Genomic DNA, 25,181 nt, shown 5'->3' on the forward strand with positions numbered 1-25,181 from the left:
TTTCAAGAATAAAGGTAGGTAGTGGCTTCTCTGGAAGGCTGTCTGTCAGATTGGAGGGTCCTGCAACAACTCTCTCAGGCTTCAGATGACCCCACGTCTTTGTTCAGAAGTGTGTGAACACGATCGCATGCCCTAACTGACGAGCGCAACCTCCCGCTGCCAGCCTACGAGGAAGTGAGCAGACACAGTGACAAAGCAGAGGGGATGGCCAGACACGTAGGTGGCTGATCCTCATGGCACCAGTCGTGCTGAAGGAAGGAGAGGAGGCCCTAACACACGTCCTCCTACCTTGCAATGTGTGTGGTAGGGATGGGAAGGCAATGGTGACCTCTGCTTTGTGTGCGGTGGTTCCAGTGGGGAACCGCTGCATTACATACAAGTCGTCGTGTTCCAAGGGTGACCACCTCCGTTTAATTTACTCCTTCCTACTGCTAGCCAGCGGGTAGGAGTTAGGTATCATCTGTCATTCATTCAAGAATCATTACACTATGAGTGTGGTTGGAATGGCTAAGCCACATACAGAATGAAGTACTCCCCTGACTTGGCCTGACAAAGGTTTGTTTACACCATGCATCTTCCTTTGAAACATGGTGTTCCTATCCTAGGGACCACGTGCAGATGGCCTTAATTCCACCTGTGACAATGAACCCAGTATTTAGAGGGTGCCTTTAAAGGTCTGGATTAGGCCAATAAGAGGCGTAAATCTCTGTGGAATTTAGATGATTTGAACACATCACAAAGTGTTTATCTGATGAAGTAGTAGAAAGGAGTGCTTATCACTTCAGGTAACATGTAGTTTGAAATTTCTATGGTAGTTTTCAGTTGCACTTCAAAATACTTAATAACTAAATATGGCCTTTTAGGCTGAAATATAATACACATTACTTCTTCAGGGAGGAGAGATTAAAAGTACGTTTCAAAACTAAGCACTTCAGGTAAAGAGACGTTTGCTTTATTCTCCCAGTAGAGTCGTTCTTATTTATGCATGTTGAAGAAGCTGGGCACATCGATGACAAAGGGGATGCATTGAGAGTACAGAGACTGCCTTCACTCCAGCACACTCCCAGCTTTCAACTCACATAATTCAAAGTTTATTTGCTTCCTTCTGCATGTTTTCTTTAAGGTACTTGTAAATTATACTCCTTGGCAATTGCTGCAGTTCCCTCTCCTCCTCATCCTGTCTGGGCTTTGCAGGCTCAGGTGCTGCCAGACTGATCCCACACCCTCAGCACACGAAGTACTAAAATGCCAAGTATCGCATCCCCAGGGCCTCCCGTTCTCTCACTTTAGGCTGGAAGAGGAAAGTACCAACTGTCTGTGGTGTCTATCAGAGCAGAAAGGGTGGCTGAATGGGCCACTGACTGATGACAAGGGTTTAATGGGGCACATCTAGCTGAGCCAACCATGGTCATGGAATATGAGAAAGAGACCAGGAGGCAGGCAGGGTAGAGCCTGGATGGTCTTGCCTTCTGTCTTACCCTTCTTGCTCCTTTCCCCAGTCTGCTGCTCCCAGAGCGCTTCCTTATTGCCAGGTGGTTCCAGTGTTAGCTGGGCCAAAATCTTTAGGATGTTTTCTGTTAAGGTTTTCTGAGGTTGTGGCACAGAATATCAGGAGGAGGGTGGCGTGGTGGCAGCATTTAGCTGATTATGTGCGTGAGATAAGAGAAGTGGAAACACTCACCCTTTATCATGGCAAGACCGAACGGAAAACTATGCCACAAAGAAAACTTGCCTCTCCCCACTGAAGCTAAAAGCTTGCAGGAAAACCTTTCTAGAGAAGGTCACAAGAACCTTTTATACCGGAATGCGACAAACAATCTAAAGCTCTTTCTACCCTAGATGAAGATATAAATAGTACTAAATACATGCAGTCACCAAGCATTGCACTTTTCACTTCCCTGCATGAGCCAGATCTGTGCTGTAAGTTAGCACCCCTTAGTTGAAGTGTACGGAACTGACCACGCAATGTACCTGCAGTTTGGCCCCAGGGCCTTTCAAACTTTAGGCTAACTTGCCTTGAAGAAGTCGAAGGTACGAATGATACTGCCTTGGAAGAGTGAGTCCCTCAACAGATGTTGAAGAGCTTTTAATGCAAATTCTTTAAAACTTTACTGACTCTTACATAGACATATCTTTGAAAAAAAGAGAATACCCACAATAAGACATATATTACACAATTTCCACAGAGCCATCACCTTAAATTAAAAAAAAAGCCTTGCAAATTACAATCATTCTAAAAATAAAAATAGCTTAGCCAGCTGTTAAAGAAGTGCATACATTCATCATTACTGAATGCATTACTGTTTTAAACATACATAATTCCAAAATAATCTCCTTGAAATAAACACAGCAACAGCCATAAAACATGCTGGACCTGAAACTGAAGACAAAGCAAGCAGTATTTGTTGTATTAAAACTCTGACAAAACACATTTTAATCATGTCCAGTCTTATGAATTCTAAAACAACCTGGAATGCCATTTGGCCTTCATGATTAATGTGTACTTTATCGTTATAAACAGAGCTTCCTGAACATTTCTGTGCTGAATCAACATTTAAACAATCAGCATTGCCCCTTCTCTCCTTTTATGCTGTGCTGGTCGTGTGCGGATTCTAAACGAGGTATAAGATATCAGGAATTTTCATATTTAAATAGAGAAAAAGAATTAATCACAGAAAAAAGCTGGAATTCTGAATGATCTCAGGTATTAGCTTTGTCGACTGGAATGCTAGAATTTGTGCTCTCCTTATCCATCTCAGGAATTAAAGAATTTTATGTGACACGTCTGCTGTGTTGATCAATAAAACAACATCAACCATTTACACTGCAAGTTTAGTGCAGTTTCAAGAATTTGCATTAATGAAGCCGGTAGTTGTGGCAGAATCGATAGAGAAGGCGTCTTGCTTAGTGGTGTGCATAAATGAAGTATGACTAAACTTTTAACACCCAATGAATACAGATTAAGATGATAAAATCCATATGCAGAATGTGTTCTGCAAGCTACGCAATGACAGTGTGCGTGAGAGTGTAACACACAATGAAACGTTAAAAGTATGAAGAAATTCTTACTTTAATTTTCACTCTCTGCTTCACTCAGTATTTACATTGTGAGTTTGCAGTCAGCATTCATTTTATTTTAAGACCTGTTGCAAAGGACCTCGGTAAATTTGCTGCTGTGTGTTCATCTGTCAGTTCTATAGCTTCATGTTACTTTAAATCTCTCCTCCTACTTTCCTAACCACTCATCCCCTTATTTGGCACACATTGATCTCCTAACTAGCTCCTTTCTATTGTCAGTGACGTTCCTGATGTGTCACTACTGCTATAGCAGTCAATCCTCTTTAGTTCATGACGCAGATAAAAGGAATGAAACTGGTTTTTTATTAATGGTCTAATACGTTTGTGTTTAAACTACAATGACTCCAACTGGTATTATTTTAATCCAGATGCTTGAAGTCAGACAGACTACACTATAGCTTTGTGAGATAAAGTAAGACAAACATCAAATCATTCTGTTTTTAATCTAATCTGCTAAATCAAACTGTTTCATTAGATCTGCTTTAATTGCTTTCTGTTTTTTTCTCAGCTGGTTCAGGCTTCCCCAGTGTGTCACATTTTCTTTTTAAAAAGCTGACTGAATGACCAACAGGATGGCATTTCCTAAATGCAGACCTACATACATATAATATAGAATGCAACAATGAATATATTGTATAGTAAAAAAGCCTAATTATATGAAACATTGAATATTCTGAAGAAACCCAAAGAACACTTATTTTCATTCATGCATATACAAGTATATCAGATCTGTATTGCCCAGACAAACAGAAATTACTAAAAACCTTAGCATCACAATGAAAATAATTCATAGTCGTTCACTACAGGTAGAAAGCCTTTCTACAGTAACAAAAGAATTAACCATTTTGGACGATACTTGATTAGCCAAAAGCAAAAACATCCTAAACCTCTGAAGAATCTATGTTTCTCTCCTCTGTATTTTCATTTATTCAGAGTATTGAGCTCATTACTGGTTCTCATTCAAAATAATCTAACCGTTCCTCTGTTTCCTTCACTGAAAAGCAGGCATCTTTTATTCTAATCAATGAAGAACTTAAGCAGTACCATGTATCCGGCAGTGAAATAAACCTCTGCAAATTGGAAATTCATTAATGGGTACTATACAACACTGAATAATCCAAGCTACTGGCTTTCCAGGTCGATTTTTTTTTTTTTAAATATTTCCGCTATCATGGTCAATTATATGTAAATACCTTATGAATGTTACCATAAATCTTGTTTAAATTGGCTAACTTACTAAGAGTTGATTATCTTAAATCTGTGAAGTAAACAAGAAGACTGCATATTACAGACAGTAGCTCAGCATAAAAAATGTGATATGCCCTTGAACTTATAACACCGCAGTAAGCAATTACCTTAAAGAAGCCACCCACACAACAGAACTATGGCTTTGTTCCTTATCTTCAAAGAACAAGCCACTTGCATCTGGATCAAATCCTTTAAACAATACACGAACACCAAACATCAAAGCACTTTCATTTTCTTCAGTTACTTAATTTAATTAGAGCTAATACAGACATGAATTTAGACACTGATTACTGTGTAGAAAATCCCCAGAAAACATGTTCAAGAAATTAATCAATTTGGTTTTAATTTTATAAAGATTTTTCCCCCAGTACCTGACAGGAGCGCCTCTGCTCTGTGCAGGTTTCAGCAAGACTGTCACAGTGCTGTCAGTTTGATTCAAAGGTGTTTCAAGTTCATATGGTGGCATAGAGGGTGCTAGAATAAGAAAAGAAAAGAGGCAAAAAACAATCATTATTCCTGAATTTCTTCTTTCAAGAGCTGTATCTTTATTTGAATAAGTAATTTTAAAGACTTCTTCAAATATAAAGACCATATTGTAGGTCTAAGATGCTTTCTGTTACAACACAAGTGTCAGGCAATTGTAAAATAACTTCAGAAAAAAAACCCCAAACCACAACAAACCAAAAACTAACCCCTAAAACACCAAACAAAGAAATCCCAGCTCACTGCCAATTTCAAGACAGGGAACAGATACTAGGAGGAGTAAGTTTGCAGAAAGTATTGAGAATCCATGACTTGGAAATGAAAAGTTATCTCAAGAAAAGCATCTGCAAATGTGCATGCTGAAGTGACTACAGTTTTTGAAACTGAGCCCAGCCTTCTCAGCATGTCAGTGGTATCAGGATGCACTCTCAGAATTTGTCATTCCTGGAATTTTAACTAGTGCTGTAACTGTCCTGGGTCTATTGTCCACCACAGACATAATTTACAATAATGAAGCAGGATTATCACCACGACAGCTTATCTCGGTTAGAAGTCACACTCAATAGCACTTTTGCAAACTGTGTCTTCATTAAGGAATTACACTTGTGATTAAAACAAACGATGCCTCAGTTATTGTCCTTTACTGCTGCTATGTTTTACAGTTCTATCATCTATTTGCATTTTTATCATTATATTGGATGGAAGGCTGGTCGGTTAATTGGTTGTTTAGCAGTCTGTTGTATCCTTACTGTCCAGCTGTTAATGATGATACACAATTAACAGATAAGTAATTTAAGTAATTTGGGTACCCACTTTGAGAAGTCTAAAGGCAAAATATTGCACAGTAGTTTAAAGATTCAAACATAATTTTCACATATTTCAGTTTTGCAGTTTTGAATACCCAGAACTTGTTCATATAATGCCCCATTCTCAAGTTGACCATCCTGAAAACAAGGGAAGCACAGAGTAACTGCATCTCCAAAAAGCTGTATGAACTCTGAACGTTTTTGGAATGCTGTGTCATTTCTTGCCCTTGGTCTCCTGCCCACATCTTAACAAGTCTTGTAATCTTCCTAACGTATGACTCCTAGGTCCCTACTTGCACTCTTTACTAATCTTAGTCTCCCTCCACCAAAATTGTCTTCCTGTCCAGGATATGAGTTGTGGTTCTCCTGGTCCCACCTTTCAGTCCTGGCTACTTTTTCTCTTCTCCATAGATACTTGGACATTATCTATTCTTATACTTTTCTCCTGTCTAGGTTAGGACTCTTCTTCCTCCACGTAGCCCACATGTAAAGACGGAGCTTATCAATAAACAGAGAAAACAGGAGATACTCTTCCTGTTCACAGTTTTATAACTGCACACCCTGGTCTTCAGCAGCAGAAAGCTCACATGCACTAAAAGGTAAGGCCCTTAGAGACTTGCTGTCTCTGTTGGACCATGCTGAGTTGATGAACACACGGGCAAGGCTCGAAAAGCTGGAGAACTTAAATCTCATTAGTGAGTATGGCATCTATGGTGACGTTGGCTGCTCAATTCTGTCAAGGTTCCACCATTTGCGTGCAAATGGCAACATTTACAAATTGCTCAAATCTGAATAGATTTTCAGAGTGATGGCTCAGAGCAATGTCTCCCTTGTTGCTAAATATTTAAATCCCTGTTTGAAAGCACTTCAGTAATGTATTGGTCACCAGAAATTTTCATGATGTCAGCCATGTTCCTGAAATGGATTAAATTCTTCTTAGTATGAAAGGCAGCATACAAAATTTCAGCCTGCACAGTTCACTTTTCATAAAGTTATATGCAACTCTTCTAATAGAGCGCACATCAATTTTGATAGCATGCACTGCTGCAAGCTCTGCTTTTGGTAATACATATTTACATACAGATCATCAGTGCCAATCACACAACTGTAGAATGAAACATGGTAACTATTTACAGTATGGAGTAGTACTACTCAAATGTTTAAGACAGGGAATCAAGAGTATGTTATTCAGATGAAAATGCAGTTTAGAGTTAGACAAAGTAAAATGCAACGACTCCATTCAGAAATTGGTCAGAATGCACTGTTGCCACCTCATCTGTTCTAAAAAATAGGGAAATTCTTCATCCATGAATGTTCAGCAGTTTTGTTTCACATCTCTCCAAAATGGAGAGCACTGGCCACACCAGTAGCCTCCAAGTCTTACAGTGAGACAGAGATCACAGGCCAATAGCACCACAAAGAGGGTACCACATTCAACAGCTAAAATCCAGTTGTGATTTTTCAAGGATATTAAGAAATGTACACATTCTGCTTCTACTTCAAATTCACCAAGAGATTGGCTGCAACTACCCACGGACAAGTCATAAACATTCCCTGTTAGTACAGTAACTAACACAAAGTAACGAGAGAGTCGAGTGCAGACAAGACGGCTTGCAGAACCTCACCAGATGGGAGCTTGGAGGTTAGTCTTATTCCCAAGCATGCCTGCAGTGTCTGTTCACATTCATGAGTTTTAGTTGGTGACATATCAAATTTAGAAAAGAACAACACTTTAAGATCCAGCACTATTCTCAAATATCCAGATTCTCATCCACGCTGAATATATTGCTTCCTTCCTTCCTCATTCTAGTAAGGGTTGATTCTGCCATCCTAACTCATACCAAGCCTTGCTGTGTCAGAAAGTCATTTCTGACAGAGAAAGTTTCTGCTCAGTATAGGAAAGGGGATGGAAAATGAACCCCATCTTTACTGATCAGTGTTAACTATGTTTAGAATTTCCATAGAGAAGAATTCTCTAACTTGAAAATTAACGACTTTTTGTTGTCCTCTACAAACATCTGTATTGGCAATCATTTCCACCTTGCATTAACCACTCCTTCCTATAATAAGAAAAAATAAATTGCTCTATTTCTGATTAACACGTGTTACTTTTTTGTATTCCAGTGAGGACAGAAAATGAGTGATGAGGAAAAGTACACAGAATGAGAGTAAATAGAAAGAAGTTTTTGTACCCAAATGCTTTCCTTTATCCTTTCTGAAAAGCACAGTTGACCGCAAACAGATAAGGCAATTTTCTATAAACATTATCAAGGGGCCATAGTCCAACTGTCAGTTTAATTCCCAAGAAGATTGTAGAGAAATGAAGAGTAAAGGGATTTCAACTGTAACTTTGCAAAACATTTTGTCATCAATTACATAAGCATTTTAGAGGATGTAATATTATCGCATCCCATCAGCTAGAGAAATGAAGTGTTCCTCTGCCTCGGGGAGGGCTTTAAAGTATCGTTCACAAAACTGCAGAAGTGACAGAGCCATGCTGCTGTTATCTGCAAACCACTAGTCCTGATGTTCTTGTCTAATACAGTTTCATACCCAGTTCAGCCCACACGCCTGCTAGGAACACACGCCGGCTGGCAGCTAGCTACACTTTCTAAGTGAGCGCGAGACATACAGTATTTCTGCTCTACTCTCAACTGTTCATGGCTCATTAAAGAGATTTTCCAGCACTGTTACTGTACTAATTTTGAATCACATCAAGGCTGACTAAGCTCTGAATGAAACCCTCGTCCTCATGTCCAAAAAACCCTATGCTAAATGTTGGAACAGCATCTGGCACTGACTGCAGGCACATAATTCATAGGGTTTCTTGGGTGATAAGTTACAGTTGTGAACAGGAATTTCAAAGTACTAGCTGATATTTAAGCACTTGGAAGCTTTTCAGATATGTTAATATATGTCACTTTGACATCCCTAGGATGAACATGTATTTCACTTTTTCAATTTGCTGGTTGCTAAATCCTAAAGAAGTAGTAAACAACAAAAGCATTACCCATGTCATTATCATAAGCAAATAATAATATTCTTTAATCAAGTACCTGATATTTTAGTGGTGAATTGATTTGTGATTGGAGGTCCAAAGCCTTTAGCTGTGCTGGCTCTGATGGTAAAGGAGTAGGTAGTGCCAGGATATAGTCCAAAAAAGAGATAGTGCGTTTCATTTCCTAGCTTTGAGACACGTCCACTTTGATTGGATAAATCTATTTCTGGGTCAAAGGAACTGACTGCTTTGTAGGTGATCTGCAAAAGAAGAAGAAAGTTATAAACTGCCTTGAGCAGATGGACAGTGATTGCATCTTTATCCAGTAAACCCTCCTGATGTATGCGCTGTCAGACATTTTATGATAAGCTATCTTACTCTCTTCTACTCTTCAAATCCCGAATCCCATGAAGGGACACAGAAACTCAGTCATAACTGCTATGAGTTATTACTTTTATAGATACAGAGACTTAGAGGCAGCTAGATTACAACTCTAAAGGATGGGTTCAGGCTTAACATTAATTCCTTCAAGATGTTGGCTTTAAGAGTGCCATTTTTTGAATTCATCTTACTGTTGGTTTTGGTCAGCAACAATAACAAAACCAAAACAACCAGGCAAAACCAGATAAGCGAATAACAGAAGGTGCAGTCCCCAGTTCCAGTTGACTTCACTATAATTACACTTTGCTCTGAATAAGATTATCCGCAAAAGATGATAAGGGCAGCTTAAGGCAAATTTTTCAGAAAGTGGGTATTTTAGTCTGAAGCTTAGCTATTGTAATTGCTAATTTGGAATTTTTCAGGTTATTATATTGTACCTAGGTCAGATTCTCATTTGGAGGAAAGGAGAGATAAAATGTTAAGTAATATATGCAGAGTGTATATTGTATCCCCAGTTCCTTCTTTGATTCAAATAGTATTTTTAGTTTTCATTAGAAATGTTAATATAAGTTCACAGCAAAACTTGATCCAGATTTCTTCTATTAATTACTAATTTCCATGCACTGTAATGAGAATTTAAAAATAAGAAATCCATTAAAAAATTAAGAAGTAAAAATTATTCATCCCTCCTTTTTACTTCTAAAGTTTCATTTGTATGTGAATAATTCCAACACTCTTATTATATAAAGTGATAATTGACATTCTTTTTGCTATATTTATTCCATATCATTATAATCAGGAAGACACATAAAACAATACATAGAAACATCAAAGTGTCGGCATTATACACCTTAAACACTTGCAATTTCCTAAAATCTCTGACCTAATGAAAATTGACTTTTATATGACCCATATAATATAACATCAATAAAGTGCTGAAAATTAGTAATAAAAACTCTGATACCATCTAGATAAACCCTGACATTATTTTGGGAGATATACACAGATCCTCTACAACTCCTCATCCATAAATTGAACTGAAAGTGCCTTAAAAACCGCTCAATGAACCCTCCTAATTATAGCAGAAGACAGACGATTACACTACCAAATACCTGAACTTTTATCAGTAAAGAAATACATATTGCCCCAAAGAATCTCCCTTTCTGATGCTGAGAGTTGTTATGACTGCCTGTGGGAGAGTGGCTCGTAACTCTTTCTGGAGATTTTAAAAGACAGGTAAGACAACCACATCGCAACTATGTTTTATATACAGTTGATCCTGTTTTGCTGCAGATACGTGAACTAAATGACCCCTTGCATCTCCCTTTAACTCTCTTTTCTGTATTTCTATGATTCTTAACTGGATTTTCCAAAATTTCACTTAAGTTTTATTCAAAATAACACCAGGCTATCAGAGACTCTGCAGTCTATATTAGATTCTTATAATTTTTGCAGTGTTCAGTTATTAGAAAGCTAAGTGGCTGACGTTCTGTAGTGAAATAAATTCTTCCATGGATCATGCAGAACACATGAGAAAAGTGTTTTGCCTGTTCAAAATGAACTTGCACTGTTTCTGTATTTCACTCCTACTTGTAAGACTGTTCCTATCTTCTTTTTTTTTTTTTTTAAACTGAATTCTTATGTCCACCATTGCTAATGCCAGTTCAGCTTCACAGGGATGAAAAAAATAGGGCATGAGGATAATTTTCTCACTGGATGTTGACTGTTTTTATCAAATTTAGACAAAATCTTGCCCAAAGGACTAATCTCCTTATTCCTACAACTGTGGACTTGTACTAGTGATAGAGGAGCAAAATGGTATAATTTGTCATTATGTCATTTCTTCATCCAAAGGCTTTTTTCTTTATATATTGGCAAAATAATTGGATTTGCCCTTATTTTCACAATAGCAACGAATACTTTAATACTCGATCCTTCAGCACACAGTTTTTCCCACCACATATATTAAAAGACTGCCTTCTTCAGGCACTAAAACCAAATGCCTGGCCCCAGAAAACAGACAAAGTTATGAGATTTTTTTAACACCACAGAAAGGTAGGCACTCAGAGTAAGAAACACCAGACACAGAGGTGAGACTGAGCTTTCTCTCTGGCAGCAGTGATGCAGACTCAGGACTGCACATGAAGTTCATCCATCTGCTGGGATCCGGATCCTGGGACCTCCTGCTGAAAGAAGGTCTCTGCTGCTGTAGTCTTAAGGCTGCCCGTATAAAAAGCAGCTACCCACTGAAGAGCCTGCCCTGGGAAGAGCAACCTTGCCCTAGGTCTGACTCAGGCTTATGTATTTGCAGCTTTGCCTCACCCAAGCGGTGTGTCTTCAACTCTAGACTAAAGTACCCAGCACCCTCGTACTTGCTTTCCTCCTGGCACTACAATTCTCTCACCCCTGGTTGCGTACAGCCCAGCGGCGGGTGGCAGGTGAACGGAAGGAGCATTCACCCCTTGCTGCGGCTCTGTGCCCCAGTCACTCCCCTGCAGGCAGATTATCATGAATTGGGGAATCCCTCAGGCTGAATTGTCCCCTACCCAGGCCCCCCCTTTACTAGGTCAGTGCTCATGGGCTCATCTCTGAAAGGTGAATGCAGTTTTCAGAAGCGTACCAAATACGGCATATGTTTGGATAAGAGCAGCTTTAGTGACTATGTTTTTTAGATCAGAATTGTTGATGTACACACAGCTGAGGCTTAGATGCCTCTTTGTCTAAGCTTTGACTTGGAACAAGGTGTAGGCAGGAGCTAGACACCTCACTTCTCAAGCCTGGGTGACTTGGAGCTGTGCCGGATGCGTTACCTTGACAGCACAACAATCAGCCAGAGCGGTGCTGAGACACCATGGATAGTCTAAATCAACATATAAACCACACGTACCTAAATTTCACCTAATTTGCCTGGATCTTACCCTGTTAGCTACTTCAGTTAGCTAAAATATACCTGAAGTATACTTTTATATTTCACCTGAGGCACACATTTAAAATAGGTAAAATGTCCCTGTGATTCACTGTGTACATTTGCTGTCCTCCAGGTAGTTTACCAGTCATATTTATAAAAACTTCATGATACATTTTAAACCTATAAGCAAACATCAGGGCAGAAAAAGTACTGACAAACACGCTTTCATCAACTAGGTCTCTGTTCGTATTCATCCAACTGACTGGACTGAGTTGGCATCTTTAAAACAAGGTACGGTTTGGTTGCATCAGTCTGTTGGTACCTTTTACTTAAAAATTAATTAAGTCAAGTTTCTGATTTAACTGATTGCCTTGCTCCCTCTGACTCCGCTTTGAGGTGTATTAGCTAAATGGTATAAGGAGATATCCGTGTTTCTTTTCTTTTCAGTATTCTCTTCACTGTTGGAATGCTAGGTTCTTTTGATGTTCAGAGACTTGCACAGGTCCTGGCTACCTTAGAAAGTCTGGCCAAGCTGTTCTTTTCTGTCTCTGAATACACCCGCACAACTCCTATTACAGCTGATGGAGTGACGCATGTACATACATTTAAGAATGAACTGCACGTATACAGTGCATATACTCCTCAGCAATGTAATCAGACATGCATACATGTTCATAAGTAGAAAGATGATTCACCACAGTGTGTTTCTATGTACATAAAGCCTAACATCAATAAAAACATTAACATTAACCAAAACATTCTGATCCCTGAAGACAGGTAACTGTTGAACTAGCTGGAAGGTAGTTAGCTTTATAAGAAATCAATTCATACTTTTCATAACATTTTATCTCTTACAATAAAATAGTTCTCAAAACAGTATCAATAGGTTACCATTCAATTTAACTTTTCTTTTACACCGTATCTCATTTAGGTGGGTTTTTTTTTGAAACAAAGCATTTCAATACCAATTTTGTAGTGAGGTCAGGTAAGAAGCTTAACAGTGATTACTGTCTGACAGCTTAATCTGTGCAGTCTTTTGTCAATTTTTCTAAAAGGTATTCAGGCAGAGGTTCCACACGAGGAAAAGCAGCGATTTTTAGACATCTAACAACATACAATTTTGTTCAATTTGCATTTAAAAAATGCTAGGGTTTTTTTAAATTATGCCTGCTTGTTTCTATTACAATAGATTTCCGGTAATGAGTCTTATCTAAATGTGATGTTGACTGTCACCACTGTGTTATGTCTCCTATTTTTTAAAAAATTCACTAGGATCTGTCTTTCAATTTTTTAAATATTTGATCCATCCACAGTACTAGATAGAATGCTATATCACACAGGTCTAAAAATAGCCGTTTCCTTAAAGCTGATAACCCAGGGACATTTTGGGTCCTGCACCATTCACTCCCACTTTATACATCTGATTTTATTACTTTGTAAGTGCTACTATCTTCAAAAAGAAGATTCATTTTACACAAACTGGGAAAAAAAGTTTTCTTACGAATTATGCACTTTTGAAAATCAAAACTATACATAACAATTAAAACATGGCAAAATGCTAGGTACCTCATACAAAGTAATCACACCATATGTTTGTGCTGGCTCTCTCCACTGAAGAAAAATCTTCTCTTCAAAGGTACTCCCTTGAATGGATTCAAGTGGTACGGCACTCGGGACTAATGGATAAAAAAAGGAAAAAATGCTCTTTTGAGAAAAATTTCAGAAGGAGACACTCTGCTCAAAATTTGCGCTGTTGAGGCATAAAACCCATCCCATCAAGACTGAAGCAAAGGCCAGGGTAGCTCGGCTTATTTAACATGATAGTGCCATTAAGGAAACTTCTGTGTCACCTTCAGTGTAAGAAGGAATTAGTGAGCACCGCACTTGTCCTGTAAAACACTACAGATGAAAGAAAACAACAAATCAGCTTTTTATACGGTATTAGGCAATATCTCAAATATGAATTCTTGTAAATAAAATCTACTTGTGGTATCTCCTTATCAATAGTATTACTGTCCCATAGTGAAAAACATATTAAACATTCATATATGAAAATGGACAAGCACTGAAGTAACAAGTTATAGTTTCTACAGACTGAACTAGAACGGTCAGCTTGGAAAGACAAGCCACATGTTGCATAGAACAGCGATGCTCACTACTGTTAGCACTGAAGACCTACAACAGGGTGAGCATAGGGAAATTATGAAACAGCCAAACTGAAAATCTGACTTTATTCATTTTTCCTAAAGTCTCTTAATTTATAAGAACGACCTCTGAAGAGTCAGGGATGCCAGAAGGTTCTGATAGAAGGTTCTGAAGACGTCAACTGCTCTCAGGTACCTACTTCTGTTTCCTGTTTGTCCTACAACAATTACCTTATCCCCGAGCCAACCTCAATGCAGTTTTCAGAGAAGATGATGTGTAAAGAGCACCTGGGCATGTATCTGCAATTTTATTTTTGTAACAACACTTGCAATGGAATGTGAAAAGCAAATCCTGAAAAATGCACACAGGACTGTTGTGAGGCAACAGGCATTGATGGGTTAGCATGTTTCCACAAACTATACGTGAAAACCCAGCAAGAACGTTTTCCACATGCTAGAGAAAGGAGGTGGAAACTACTTGCTGCAGTGGTTGAAATAGCTTCTCAGACTGAGATTTACCCAAAGGGTTAAAGAATAAGAAGATCTGCAAGCAAGACACCTGGTGACTCCTTCCTGTTGCCAGGTCTGGTAGAGCATCGTCCTCCTCCTACTGCTCCTTGCTGTTGGTCTGGGAGTTTACATGATTTGAGACTTCATAATCACCTCTCCATACCTGCCCACAGAGTCCCCTGCTCTGCCAAGGGGAAGCTCCAAGGACACAGGTGATGGTTTCTGAACTGGCTTACCAGTCCTGTATGGACAAGTAAGATTACATCTTTAGGCCAACCTTAAGTCTGGGCACTAAACCTTTCCTTCCAAGTAGGAGAGAACTGGCAAACTCATTTGGAATAATGGGGTTAATGACTTCTGTGTAAAGGGAGAGGAATTAAATATAGCGTAAATAAGTTGGAAGTATATCAAAACACTGTGGTAACCCTCTAAAATTATCTGAAGGCCATAAATTCTGAGCAGCTATGCTATGAGGGAGGTCAAACAGTGGCAGAGGTTACCTAAAGAGGTTGTGGGATATCCACCTTTGGAGATACTCAAAACTCAACTGTACAAGACCTTGAGCAATCTGCTCTCACTCGATCTGCTCTGAGCAAAAGGTTGGCCTAAATGAGCTCTGGAGGTCCCTTGAAACCTACATGACTGTGTGATCCGAAAAATTATGATGATTATTTGGGTCAGTATACTCTGTTGTGTTACATCCACATTTATGTAGCTTACTGAAAGTGTACGGTATACTAAAAAGTTATAATTTTTGTCCAAGGTATTCTCTCAACCACTGATGCTGGTTTTTAATAGGTCTTGGAACAACATAAAGCTCCAGAGGGCCAGCAATAAGAAAATATCATGCAAAATTTTAGAGAAAATACATGAACGGCCCAAATAACAATAAGGCCTTTAGCTTTGTCATCCTACAATTGAACTGAATAAACATTAGAGGATGACAGCAAAGTTAATTCCAATTAAACAATTTTTTGGTAGCTATGCTTTGTCAAATCTGTTACATTAGCAACTATACATTCCTAAATTGTTTAATTTATTCTCTCATATATTTTGATTAGAAACTAGCACTACACAAAACCAATACAGCATATATTCGATGATTTAATAGGTTTAAGTAACAGACTTCAAGTATTTATTATAAGAGGAACTCATCATTGCTGAAGTTCTTCCTAGAAATCTTTCCAATGTGCTTGCAGTAAATCTATCATTGATCTGGAAGAAAATACAAAGCCATTCCTGTTCAGATTGCAGACGATAAAAACGGGAGGAGGAGAGATTGGTTCTATTAAGCAATGTCAGTCATTTGATAAGGTTTCTTTGAACAGTATGCATTTTAAAATGGCTAAAGGCAAGGTCAAAAGAACTAAGGTACACTTGCAGAGGGCACTAAGGGGCTCTACCCCAGCACAGGGTGTTCTGGAAAGGTGAAACTGATTCCTGGTGCATGACCAATTCAACAAGGAAGTCCCATTTTGGGATTGTAGCTTACACAGTTCCAGTAAACTCTCTGCATGTATAATCACAATAATATAACCTTCTCATGCAATGTTATTAGAGCATTACAGAGATACAGTAGCCAGTTCTGCTGTCCATGTTTCAAAAAAAAAAGACACTCAGACATTACATTATTGCTCAAAATAAAAAAGAGATCTGAAAACCCTATGTTAGCTGAAAATTACTAAAAGGAAAGGAATAGCTATATATTTCAGTGTCTGTATATGGAATATGTTGTCTTGAATAAGTAACTAACAGCGTCTAGCAGTAGGAAAGCCAAAGCTAGAGAAATTGTAACTGCAAATCAAGAACAAATATTTAATGTTGAGCATATTATTCAATAGAAAAGCTTACGTGAGGATACTGGGGACAATCACCTGAAATTTTGTCAAACTGATACTGGAATTTTTAAGAGGCAGAACACAGTTCAAGCACAAGTTACGAGTTTAATGAAGAAATGATTAAAGGATGTGTGATGTTATAGGTTATGTAAAAGATCATTGTAACACTTTTAATGGACCCTTTACTGCCTTAAAATTGGTGAAGTTGCTGGCAAAACTGTTACAGATTTTAAAGTGGAACATGCATTTACATAGAAAAGTGTATTGACTATTGGGTAGTAGGCATGTACAATGTATATGTATATGTAAATATAAAAACTCACCATCTTCATCAGTTTGTACTACAAGTTCTTGGCTTTCTTTTCGTCCTTCTGGATTCATTAGCACTAATTTGATGCTGACATTTGTGTAGGGTGATAGGTTAGTAATTGTGTGCTGGGGATGTGAACTTTCTGTATCCCAGCTGACTTCTTCTCTCACTTGCTCTTGTCCTCCAGCCTGGTAACGGTAATGGACTGTGAGGTTGTATCGATGGCAACGTGTGACATTATATCCAAATGGTTCCCAGCAAATAGTGATTTGTCTAGATTTGATTTCCACAACCTCTAGTTTTCGTGGCCCACGCATTGGATCTGCAAAATTACCAACATAATTCTGGTATGATTATTTATTCATACTATAATAGTAGGTAACATGAGTAATCGGAAGTTATACAGTTCTATAAATACGATATATAAGGAGAAACAGAAATTCATTGCTTTCTCTTTCATAGTGCAAATGACAATAAAAGCACAGGTCTCTGAAAAATCAGGAGAAAAATCACGAAAAAAAAGAGAGAAGTAAGTGTCCTTGATGAAAAATGAAGAGCAAACAAAATACCAGAAAGTTTTTATGCTTAAACTCAAAGTGCATGATACCGTTGAAATGACAGTTACTTTTTTACCTATCTGTTGCTTGCCAAAAAGAAATGTTAATTTTTTTTTTACAAATTAATTTGTGTTAACACTTTCAGAGCAAAAACCTTCACAAAACAAGTATCTAAAAAGAAAAGGTAATTTTAGGGAAAACGTGTAAAAACACAATGATTTCCTCCCAGGACTGTTAATACAAAGAAAACATATTAGGTGGTTCTTCAGCTATTTCTTGTTTATTTGTTTTTAAGTTAGACGGAATGCAATTACTCAATTTCTATTTGGTCAGGACATTAAGTTAATATTCCAGTTCCTTTAAAATAGTCCATAGGGTTCTCTTCCTAGAAACATTAGTTGTTAATAGTTTCTTCCTTTCTTTCTTCTTTTTTACCACATCTGAGACAGTGCAAATACCTCGGTTTGTATTGGTGGTTTACCAAAGAACCAAAAGAAACAGACAGGAGGCACATCAGCCGATATCCTACTGCATTTGTGCTTTCCTGGAGATCTCCCAGTTGATAACCAGTCATAAATCACATCTAACAAAATCATAACCAAGAACTTATGGCTATCTATATACCAAAGGCTGTGGTTGATGGAGTTCAATTTTCTTCAGTTGTACTGGTCCCAGCAACTGAGACAGAAAAGTGAACCCGAATTTCCACCATATTACAGCAAAACCACTGAGTTGACACACACCTCACATTTTCAAAACACTGTCATTAATAGAGTTATTATACATATTTAGCAATAATCTGTTTTTTTTTTCATATTGGAGCCCTCAACAAGATTAAAGACAATGTCTCGTTTTATCCACTGCTTCACTAGTTAGATGCTTAGAAGACTTTTAATGAGCTAGAAGCCTCTTATACGTAAACAAATTAATATGCATCTTCCCTCTTTTATGTTTATTAATCAACATGTCTTCACTAGGAATGTTCTAAACAATTTACACAGGATTTCATCTTTTTACTTTTTAATAAAATTCCTGCATGCTTGAAATACTTGTTCAAAGATGTTATTCATCTCAACTCCTTGGAGAAAAGGTGTTAAGAAATTGCTTGTTCTCTCTAACATCTACAAAGCAAGGTATTTTTTTCCCCTCTTAAATCCTCCAGCTTCCTTTTTTTTTTTTTTTTTTAAATTAATTGCCACTACCCAACAGTGTTGATCACAAATGTAGAATCTTTGCCAAATGGTGACAAAATGGCAAAGCAAACCAAATTCAATAACAGATCTAATCCTGGTCTCCTTTGATCACAAATGTAGAATCTTTGCCAAATGGTGACAAAATGGCAAAGCAAACCAAATTCAATAACAGATCTAATCCTAGTCTCCTTTCCAGTGACTAGGGTGACTGGTAAAACTGTCCTCACCAAGGATAAATCACTACAGAGCCATTTACCTGCTTCCACGCTCAGATACCCCTGCTAAGAATCCTGGTGTTTGGGGTGTTTGGGATATTTTCTGTTACTACCACAATTAAGGTTAATGAGAAGCAAAGACTGGCAAGTCTTAAGAGTTTCACGTCTTGCTTAAGCATTTATTTCTGCAAAATTCAGGCAAAAATTTAATGAAAAAGGAGTTTTCCTTTTTTTGGTTTCATACCAGCTTCTAAGCATTTCTTCATTTAGGTGAGATTATGAATAGCAAAGGACATTTGATGGGTATTGTGTAACCGCAAGGCTATCTGAATGGGCTAAATAGGACTAGAAAATCAACAAAATTGAGGTGACCCTGACATACAACATTAAGCAGTTGAACAAAGCTCCTAGCTGCGAGAATATGGAACAGCCTGCTTAGTTCCATAGTAGGCACATCAGAAAATTCACAGGGGAGCTGAGAAATCATTTTATTGGGGACATAAAACTAATTCGTAGTATTTTAAAACTGAAATTGAGTGACTGTGCGAAAAAAAAGGGATCAAAACCTAGCCAAGATTTCTGCCCAGGAGAAGGATATTCTTATGGCACGTTACCTTAATAAAAAGTACAAGTTAGCCCTCCAGTTAAATCTTGAAGTCATTGCTATGACAATCACAGATACATTTTCACTTCTAACAAAACAGACAAGGGAAAAAAGAGATTAGATTGTAAAAGACGGAGACAATACAGCTTTTGCTTATATTCACAGGATAAAGCTCATCTGACGAGGCAAACAGCCTGGTTGCTTTGGTTCCTGACTTGATTCTGTGATCTATAGTATCAGACAGCTACACAGCTCATATCTGGTTTTCTTACCATTCACTCAGAGATTATGCAACCAACAGTGCCCTAATGACCCCTTCGTGGGGTAAGCGTAGTGTGTCTCAACCGGTCGACGTGTCGACCAGCCAATGACAGCACTTAGTGGAAAGAAAGGGAGAGGTAGGATATATAAAAACCCCTGGGGCACAGCAGAGAAGGACATATAAGGAAAAATAAAGTAAGATCTTATATGATGCACCAGGTGGGATAACCACTGGTTTATGGGGGATGTCCACTGAGAAAGTGAGGTTGAATATTCCAGAGAGGCTTGTCCATCAAAGAGCCTCTGAAGATCCAGGCCTGTACTCCAAAGAATTTACCCACTTTGTGTCCCCAACCTCACTTTTAAATTCTCAAAATGGACACGGTTAGTGGAACAGGGGATGTTTTATTATTTCTTTCATCAAATAAACCTAATTCCTGAAGTATCACTACTTTATTTGCTTTATTTTATTTTTCTTTACAATACCACACTTCTTTCATGTATCAGACATGACTTCATTACAGACCTGAGGATATCAGTTCTCATCTGCTCTATATAGTTGAGTTCTCACTCATGGCAGATCTATACGCTTCAAGTATATGACAAATTTTGGTGAAGTTTGGCTAATTCATACAGTAAGTGTGAAAGAGATGAAGGGAAACATGTCTACTTTTAACCAGAAAAAAAGGTTAAGGTAACAACAGAATTTTTGGATTAAGAAAACATGTGGCTCAAAACAGTCATGAAAAATATCAGTTATTGCAACAAAAGATAGAAAAAGAAGTTTCCATTTGACCAAGTTAGCAGTGAGCTTCTCTGGAGGTATCATTGTATACCCCAGGGGAAATATTTAATGTGATATGGTTCTGAGAGCACAGTACATCACTTCCAATGCACTGCAAAGTATATACTCTTCATCATGAAGGATGCAGGATACTTGGGGAATGAAAACTGTTAAGCAACACAAAAAGAATGACAGCCAATGACTACGGTTTAAAAGGGAAAGCTGAATTAATTACCACAACACGATGACTTCATTTAGTTGATTTTATTTTCTACACGATCTTTTTATCACTTTTCCACGTTAAGTTCCCAACTTTAAGTGAAAAAGTAAGAACTCTAGAGAGATGCTGCGGTTGTGCTCATGAGACTTTTAGTACCTATCCACATAGTACTCGAAGGTTGCCATCCTAGCAATGGTCTGCTGTTGTTACCTGGCATCAGGTAAGGTAAGGGATAGCGATGTAGGGAAGTGTCATTTCACAGTGCTAATACCAACAGAAATCAGCTTTTTTTAGCACAGAAGATGAACAAGGAGATTAATATGCCATATCAATTATATTATATGCAACATATACACCTCCTACCACAACAGCTATTTGCTGAACCTTTGTTTTTTCCTTACTTGGCAAAGGCCTGCCTGCAGAGATGTTATACAGCCAGACCTCTCCACTTACTCTGCAGGTCTCTAGATCAACTGAGCCTCTGCTCTTCCTCAGTATTCCAGCCATTTTCTTATGCCTCACTGGTACCAATCATGAGGCAAATGGGGAAAATAAGGCCTACCAGTTCATAAGAGAAGAGGTTTTCGTCCCAAAGGAGCACACTGCCTGTCACGCCTGAAGCTTAGCCCAGCAGTTCTTACCAATTCCCCAGCTGGTGCCTGCAGCAGTTTTCGTACCGCTCTCCTTCTGCCAGCTTCAGCAGGGTATCGAGCGGTGAAGTCTGACAGTTGCAGCTCTGACCTGAGGGACCAGCAAGCCCGGTTCTAGCCTCTGGCACTTTAGCATCCCATTTAATCGGTGATCTTGGCTCCTTCTCTGCTCCGCTCTGTTTGCCTGAAAATATGGAGCAGAGACTGACAGACAGGATCCGTTTCCACTGCAGCTGCAATTCACAGCTCATTTCTCTGGAACGTCACACTTTGCCTCTTACCACAAGTACAATGCTTTTTCAGAAACTCAATTTCAGAGTCACAGAGACATTTAGGTGTATTTTTGGCACCTCGTCATTGATCATCAAAACCTGGGTTTACAATGAAAACTCAGACTGGACGTTTTGTCTTTTCACCACAGACTGCACAGACCTACTGAAACAGGAGATGAAGAAAGGAACAGCAGGGTGATGTTCTGCCACTCCATGATACTTCAGTAGCTGCAGACATCTGGTGTGTGTTAGATACTACTCAAAAGGTATCTGAACAACAGGAATGAAGAACTTACTCCTTGTCTAGGCAAACTATTAGTGTCGTTTAGCCCTGTAACAACTCTTGTGATTTTAATTCCAGACTAGACTCTATTGTCCTTCCACGGGAAGTGAAGGATGAACAGAACAACAAAATATACAAATTTAAAATGAAAACTGAATCACTTCAGATTTAAGGTATTATCCACTACAGCTCTCTTAAACACAAAAGTTAATTAACGATAATTAAATGTACAGACTTTGCCACAGATTGCCTAAGCAGTCTTGTTCAAATCACTTAACATCTTTTCACATCAGTTCGCCCAGAGTAAAGTGGGAGCCAAGGTGTTCTAACATCAGTATCAGAGGGTGTCGCATATAATTTCATGAACACCTGCAAGGGACTTGCATACTACAGTGATGGAGACCATAAGCACATACACACTTTAGACTTGATTCCACATCTGATTCAGCAGACAGTTGAAGGCACGTGCCTTGTATCAAACAAGACTACTGTGTTTTAAGTCAAACTCATGCTCTAAGAGTTCAGCAGCGCTGATAAAAGCGATCAGGTTGCCAGCCCACTTTACTGAATCAGAAGTACCTTCCAGGGAAAAACAAACCAGAACAGCTGAGGAGGTGACAGAGAAAGTTCACTTTTCCCTGCAGAAAAACTAAAACATTAAACACTTAAAAAAGATTTAATGATGGAGATCACAACTCTTACTTTACATATACCTGCGCACAGCACACTCCACCCGTGTTTCTCCTTACTTGGTAAACCCCCACCCCGCAGCGGCTGTAAAGCCAGACCTCTCCGCTCCCTCTGCCGTTCCCCAGCTAACCAGATGCTCTGCTGCTCCCCAGCAGCGGAGGTCCCACGGCGTGCCTCAGGGGCACCCAGCAGGAGGGCACGAAACACCTCTCACCTGCAGGGGAACGGACTAGGTGCCCAGCTGCTACCAAAGTAACCACCTTTGGTTTGCTTCTAGAACACAAATCTCAAGGTTTGTATACATCTATAGTCAACACCAAACAAGAAAGTAGGTAAAATATTCGACTTGTTTCGTTTGTCCTTATTTGATTGGATTTGAAACCCAATCTATACATGACGGTAAACAATTGGAGGTTGTTTGCAGACTCGGTGAGGGAGTTTTGTAAAAGGTCACATTCAGCTGTGCTGGAGTGTAATCATTCTTTGTCTGAGGTCTTCAACAAGAGACTGAAGTTCAAAAAGAGCTCTTCTTTGCTCAAAATACCACATGATTTACCAGATCTGGTAACAGATAGGGTTTTTCAAATTCCAATTTACCAAAAACTGCAGAGTTCAGTGAGGAAAGAAACAATGGGTAAGATTTTAGATGGTGTAATGTCACAGCTTTTAAACACATTTTTATTTCGGTCAATAGAAACACACTGGTTTTACAGCGCTGCATCTCAGATCCAAAGGAGCAGACAAATTTGTTAATAGAAAGAACTGCTTTCTAGTTAGGACTAGAGGAAGGAAAGGAGCATTTTACCCTCATGATTTTTCATACTGTCCATTATTTGGGTTATAAAAGAGAGGAATCAAACAAAGAGAAGGCAAAGAAAGAAACAAAGGGACAAATGACTCATGAGTAAAATCAAAATCCTAATACAACGTTGCTGATGTCATTGTCCTGCTGAGTCCGACCATTTTAAAGTAAAACTAAAGACTAAGCTACTGGTGTGCACAAAGCTGTCGAAGATCCAGAAACAACCCTTGGAGTAAAGAGGGGCACAGGAGAGGTTGGTCATCTTACTTATCTAAGAAGACAGCGTGATGTGGCAGCAAGCAAAAATGTCAAAAGCAGCAAAGAACAATTGTAAATTTGTAAAAAACTTGGAACAGTGGTTTCACCTGGGATCTCTCTACTTCCCGTCACGGAGCAGCCATGGCAATTGCTAGCAATAGTTACTAGGATTATTCAGGTAAAAGTAAACGACCACAGAAGATACCCAGCATCTCCTAGAAAGATTTCAAGTTAGGATATTTCAAATTCTTACCACACTTTCACTGTTACTTGCTAATAGCCTTTCCAAGAGAACATGTCCCTCCTTCTGCAAAAACAGATGCACAGAAAAGCAGTACTTCTATCAGTCTTCTAAACGTACTCCCTGACACTTTAAAAAATGTTGGGATGCAAGGCTGCAGAGCTTCAGTGCTAATGACAGAAAGAACTATGAGACAGCAAAACTGAACTGATAGTCACCTGCAATCCAAAAGAGGAAAGAATAATCAGGTGTATATATATACATATATATAGAGATATATAAAATATGCTGAAAACTAGGCTATGCCTGTTTTTCTTTGAGCAAATTCTGGAAAAAAAAAAAAGGTTTCTTTTTAATAAATTTTCTTCTTTTTAATTATATTCTTTTAATTATATTCATTTGTCTTCCACCGTCAAAATGCCAGTGAAGGAAGATGAACACAAGGGTGTATGGACCCTAAAGTTACCAGGATGCTAACTTTGAGCAGCAGCCTGTGGGGATCCCTTCTGCACCCTTCCAAGGCGTTGCAGCCTTAAGAGCATAAAGAGGCAGCCACAAGCTTCCTGCGCACGTTTCCCCAGCAACTTTACTAGCGTGAGTGGCATCCACAGTGTCACAATGGAGAGAAGGTGTCAAGACCTAAGTATAAAACCCCCATGTCTCAGGGCAACCCCACTGCACATAGTTTTCTGTCTCTGGACTAAACCACTTCACAGCATCTGAGACCTGGAAGATTTCCTGCCAGAGATGCCAGCAGCTCACTGGGCAAAAGAGAATAGGAGCATCTCCCAAACGATCCTGCTGTCAGTAAGATTATAGCTAACACAACTCTTCTTCAGCGTGGAACCAGATGCAAGATCGTGCTTCCACTGATTTTGTTTTATCCTATACTTTGGAAGTATTGCGTACTTAAACCTTACGTATCTGTATGAGGTACAGCAACAGCATTTCTCCTAGTTTATATACAAAGAAACTGAAGCTCACAGAAATGAATTATCCGCTGAAGGTTACAAAGCACCAGCAAAAGCCGTGGAATCCTAATTCTCAGTCCCATTTCTAACCCATTAGAACATAACACTCAACAGGTTTTTCTGTACTTTGTGGCCAGAACTGGTTAGTTCCAAAACGTGGGAGCTCAGAAAACAGTGAGACACGTACTCACAGCTCACAGCAGTACAATGAGCAGGCCAAGTTCTTAAACCGAGCCAGCTTGAATCCTCATTCACTTCTCCTCAAATTGCAATGTGAGATAGAGTAGAGATCTAGTTTTTCCGGGAAGGATCGTAAGTACTAATATCAGCTTGTCACTAGGAGAATTCTTTTTGTGATATTTCTAGCTGAAACACAAGCTAAAAATACAAGAATTCTTGGGAGAGAACCATGATATTTAGCCAATTATAGAAGATTCACTGAAAGCACATTCTAATAAGCATCCAAGGCATCAGCC

The 25,181-nt window shown here is 38.8% G+C and overlaps 1 protein-coding gene across 1 annotated transcript in view; it reads right to left on the minus strand.

The window, feature by feature from the left end:
- The window catches only part of LOC104160798 (receptor-type tyrosine-protein phosphatase mu-like), a gene marked incomplete at its 3' end in the record, with an annotated part of 40,732 nt that extends 23,702 nt beyond the window's left edge, over window positions 1-17,030 (minus strand). The window contains exons 1-5 of the mRNA XM_009699017.1: window positions 16,718-17,030; window positions 13,469-13,578; window positions 8,672-8,873; window positions 4,618-4,800; window positions 4,434-4,515 (exon numbers count right to left, since the gene is read on the minus strand). Coding sequence (XP_009697319.1) covers window positions 4,434-4,515; window positions 4,618-4,800; window positions 8,672-8,873; window positions 13,469-13,578; window positions 16,718-17,021 — 881 coding nt within the window. The remainder of the gene's footprint in view (window positions 1-4,433; window positions 4,516-4,617; window positions 4,801-8,671; window positions 8,874-13,468; window positions 13,579-16,717) is intronic.
- Between the last annotated feature and the right edge of the window lie 8,151 nt (window positions 17,031-25,181).

This window comes from Cariama cristata, unplaced genomic scaffold (genome assembly GCF_000690535.1).
Source record: "Cariama cristata isolate BGI_N322 unplaced genomic scaffold, ASM69053v1 scaffold7644, whole genome shotgun sequence".
In the NCBI taxonomy this organism is placed as follows: Eukaryota; Metazoa; Chordata; class Aves; order Cariamiformes; family Cariamidae; genus Cariama; species Cariama cristata.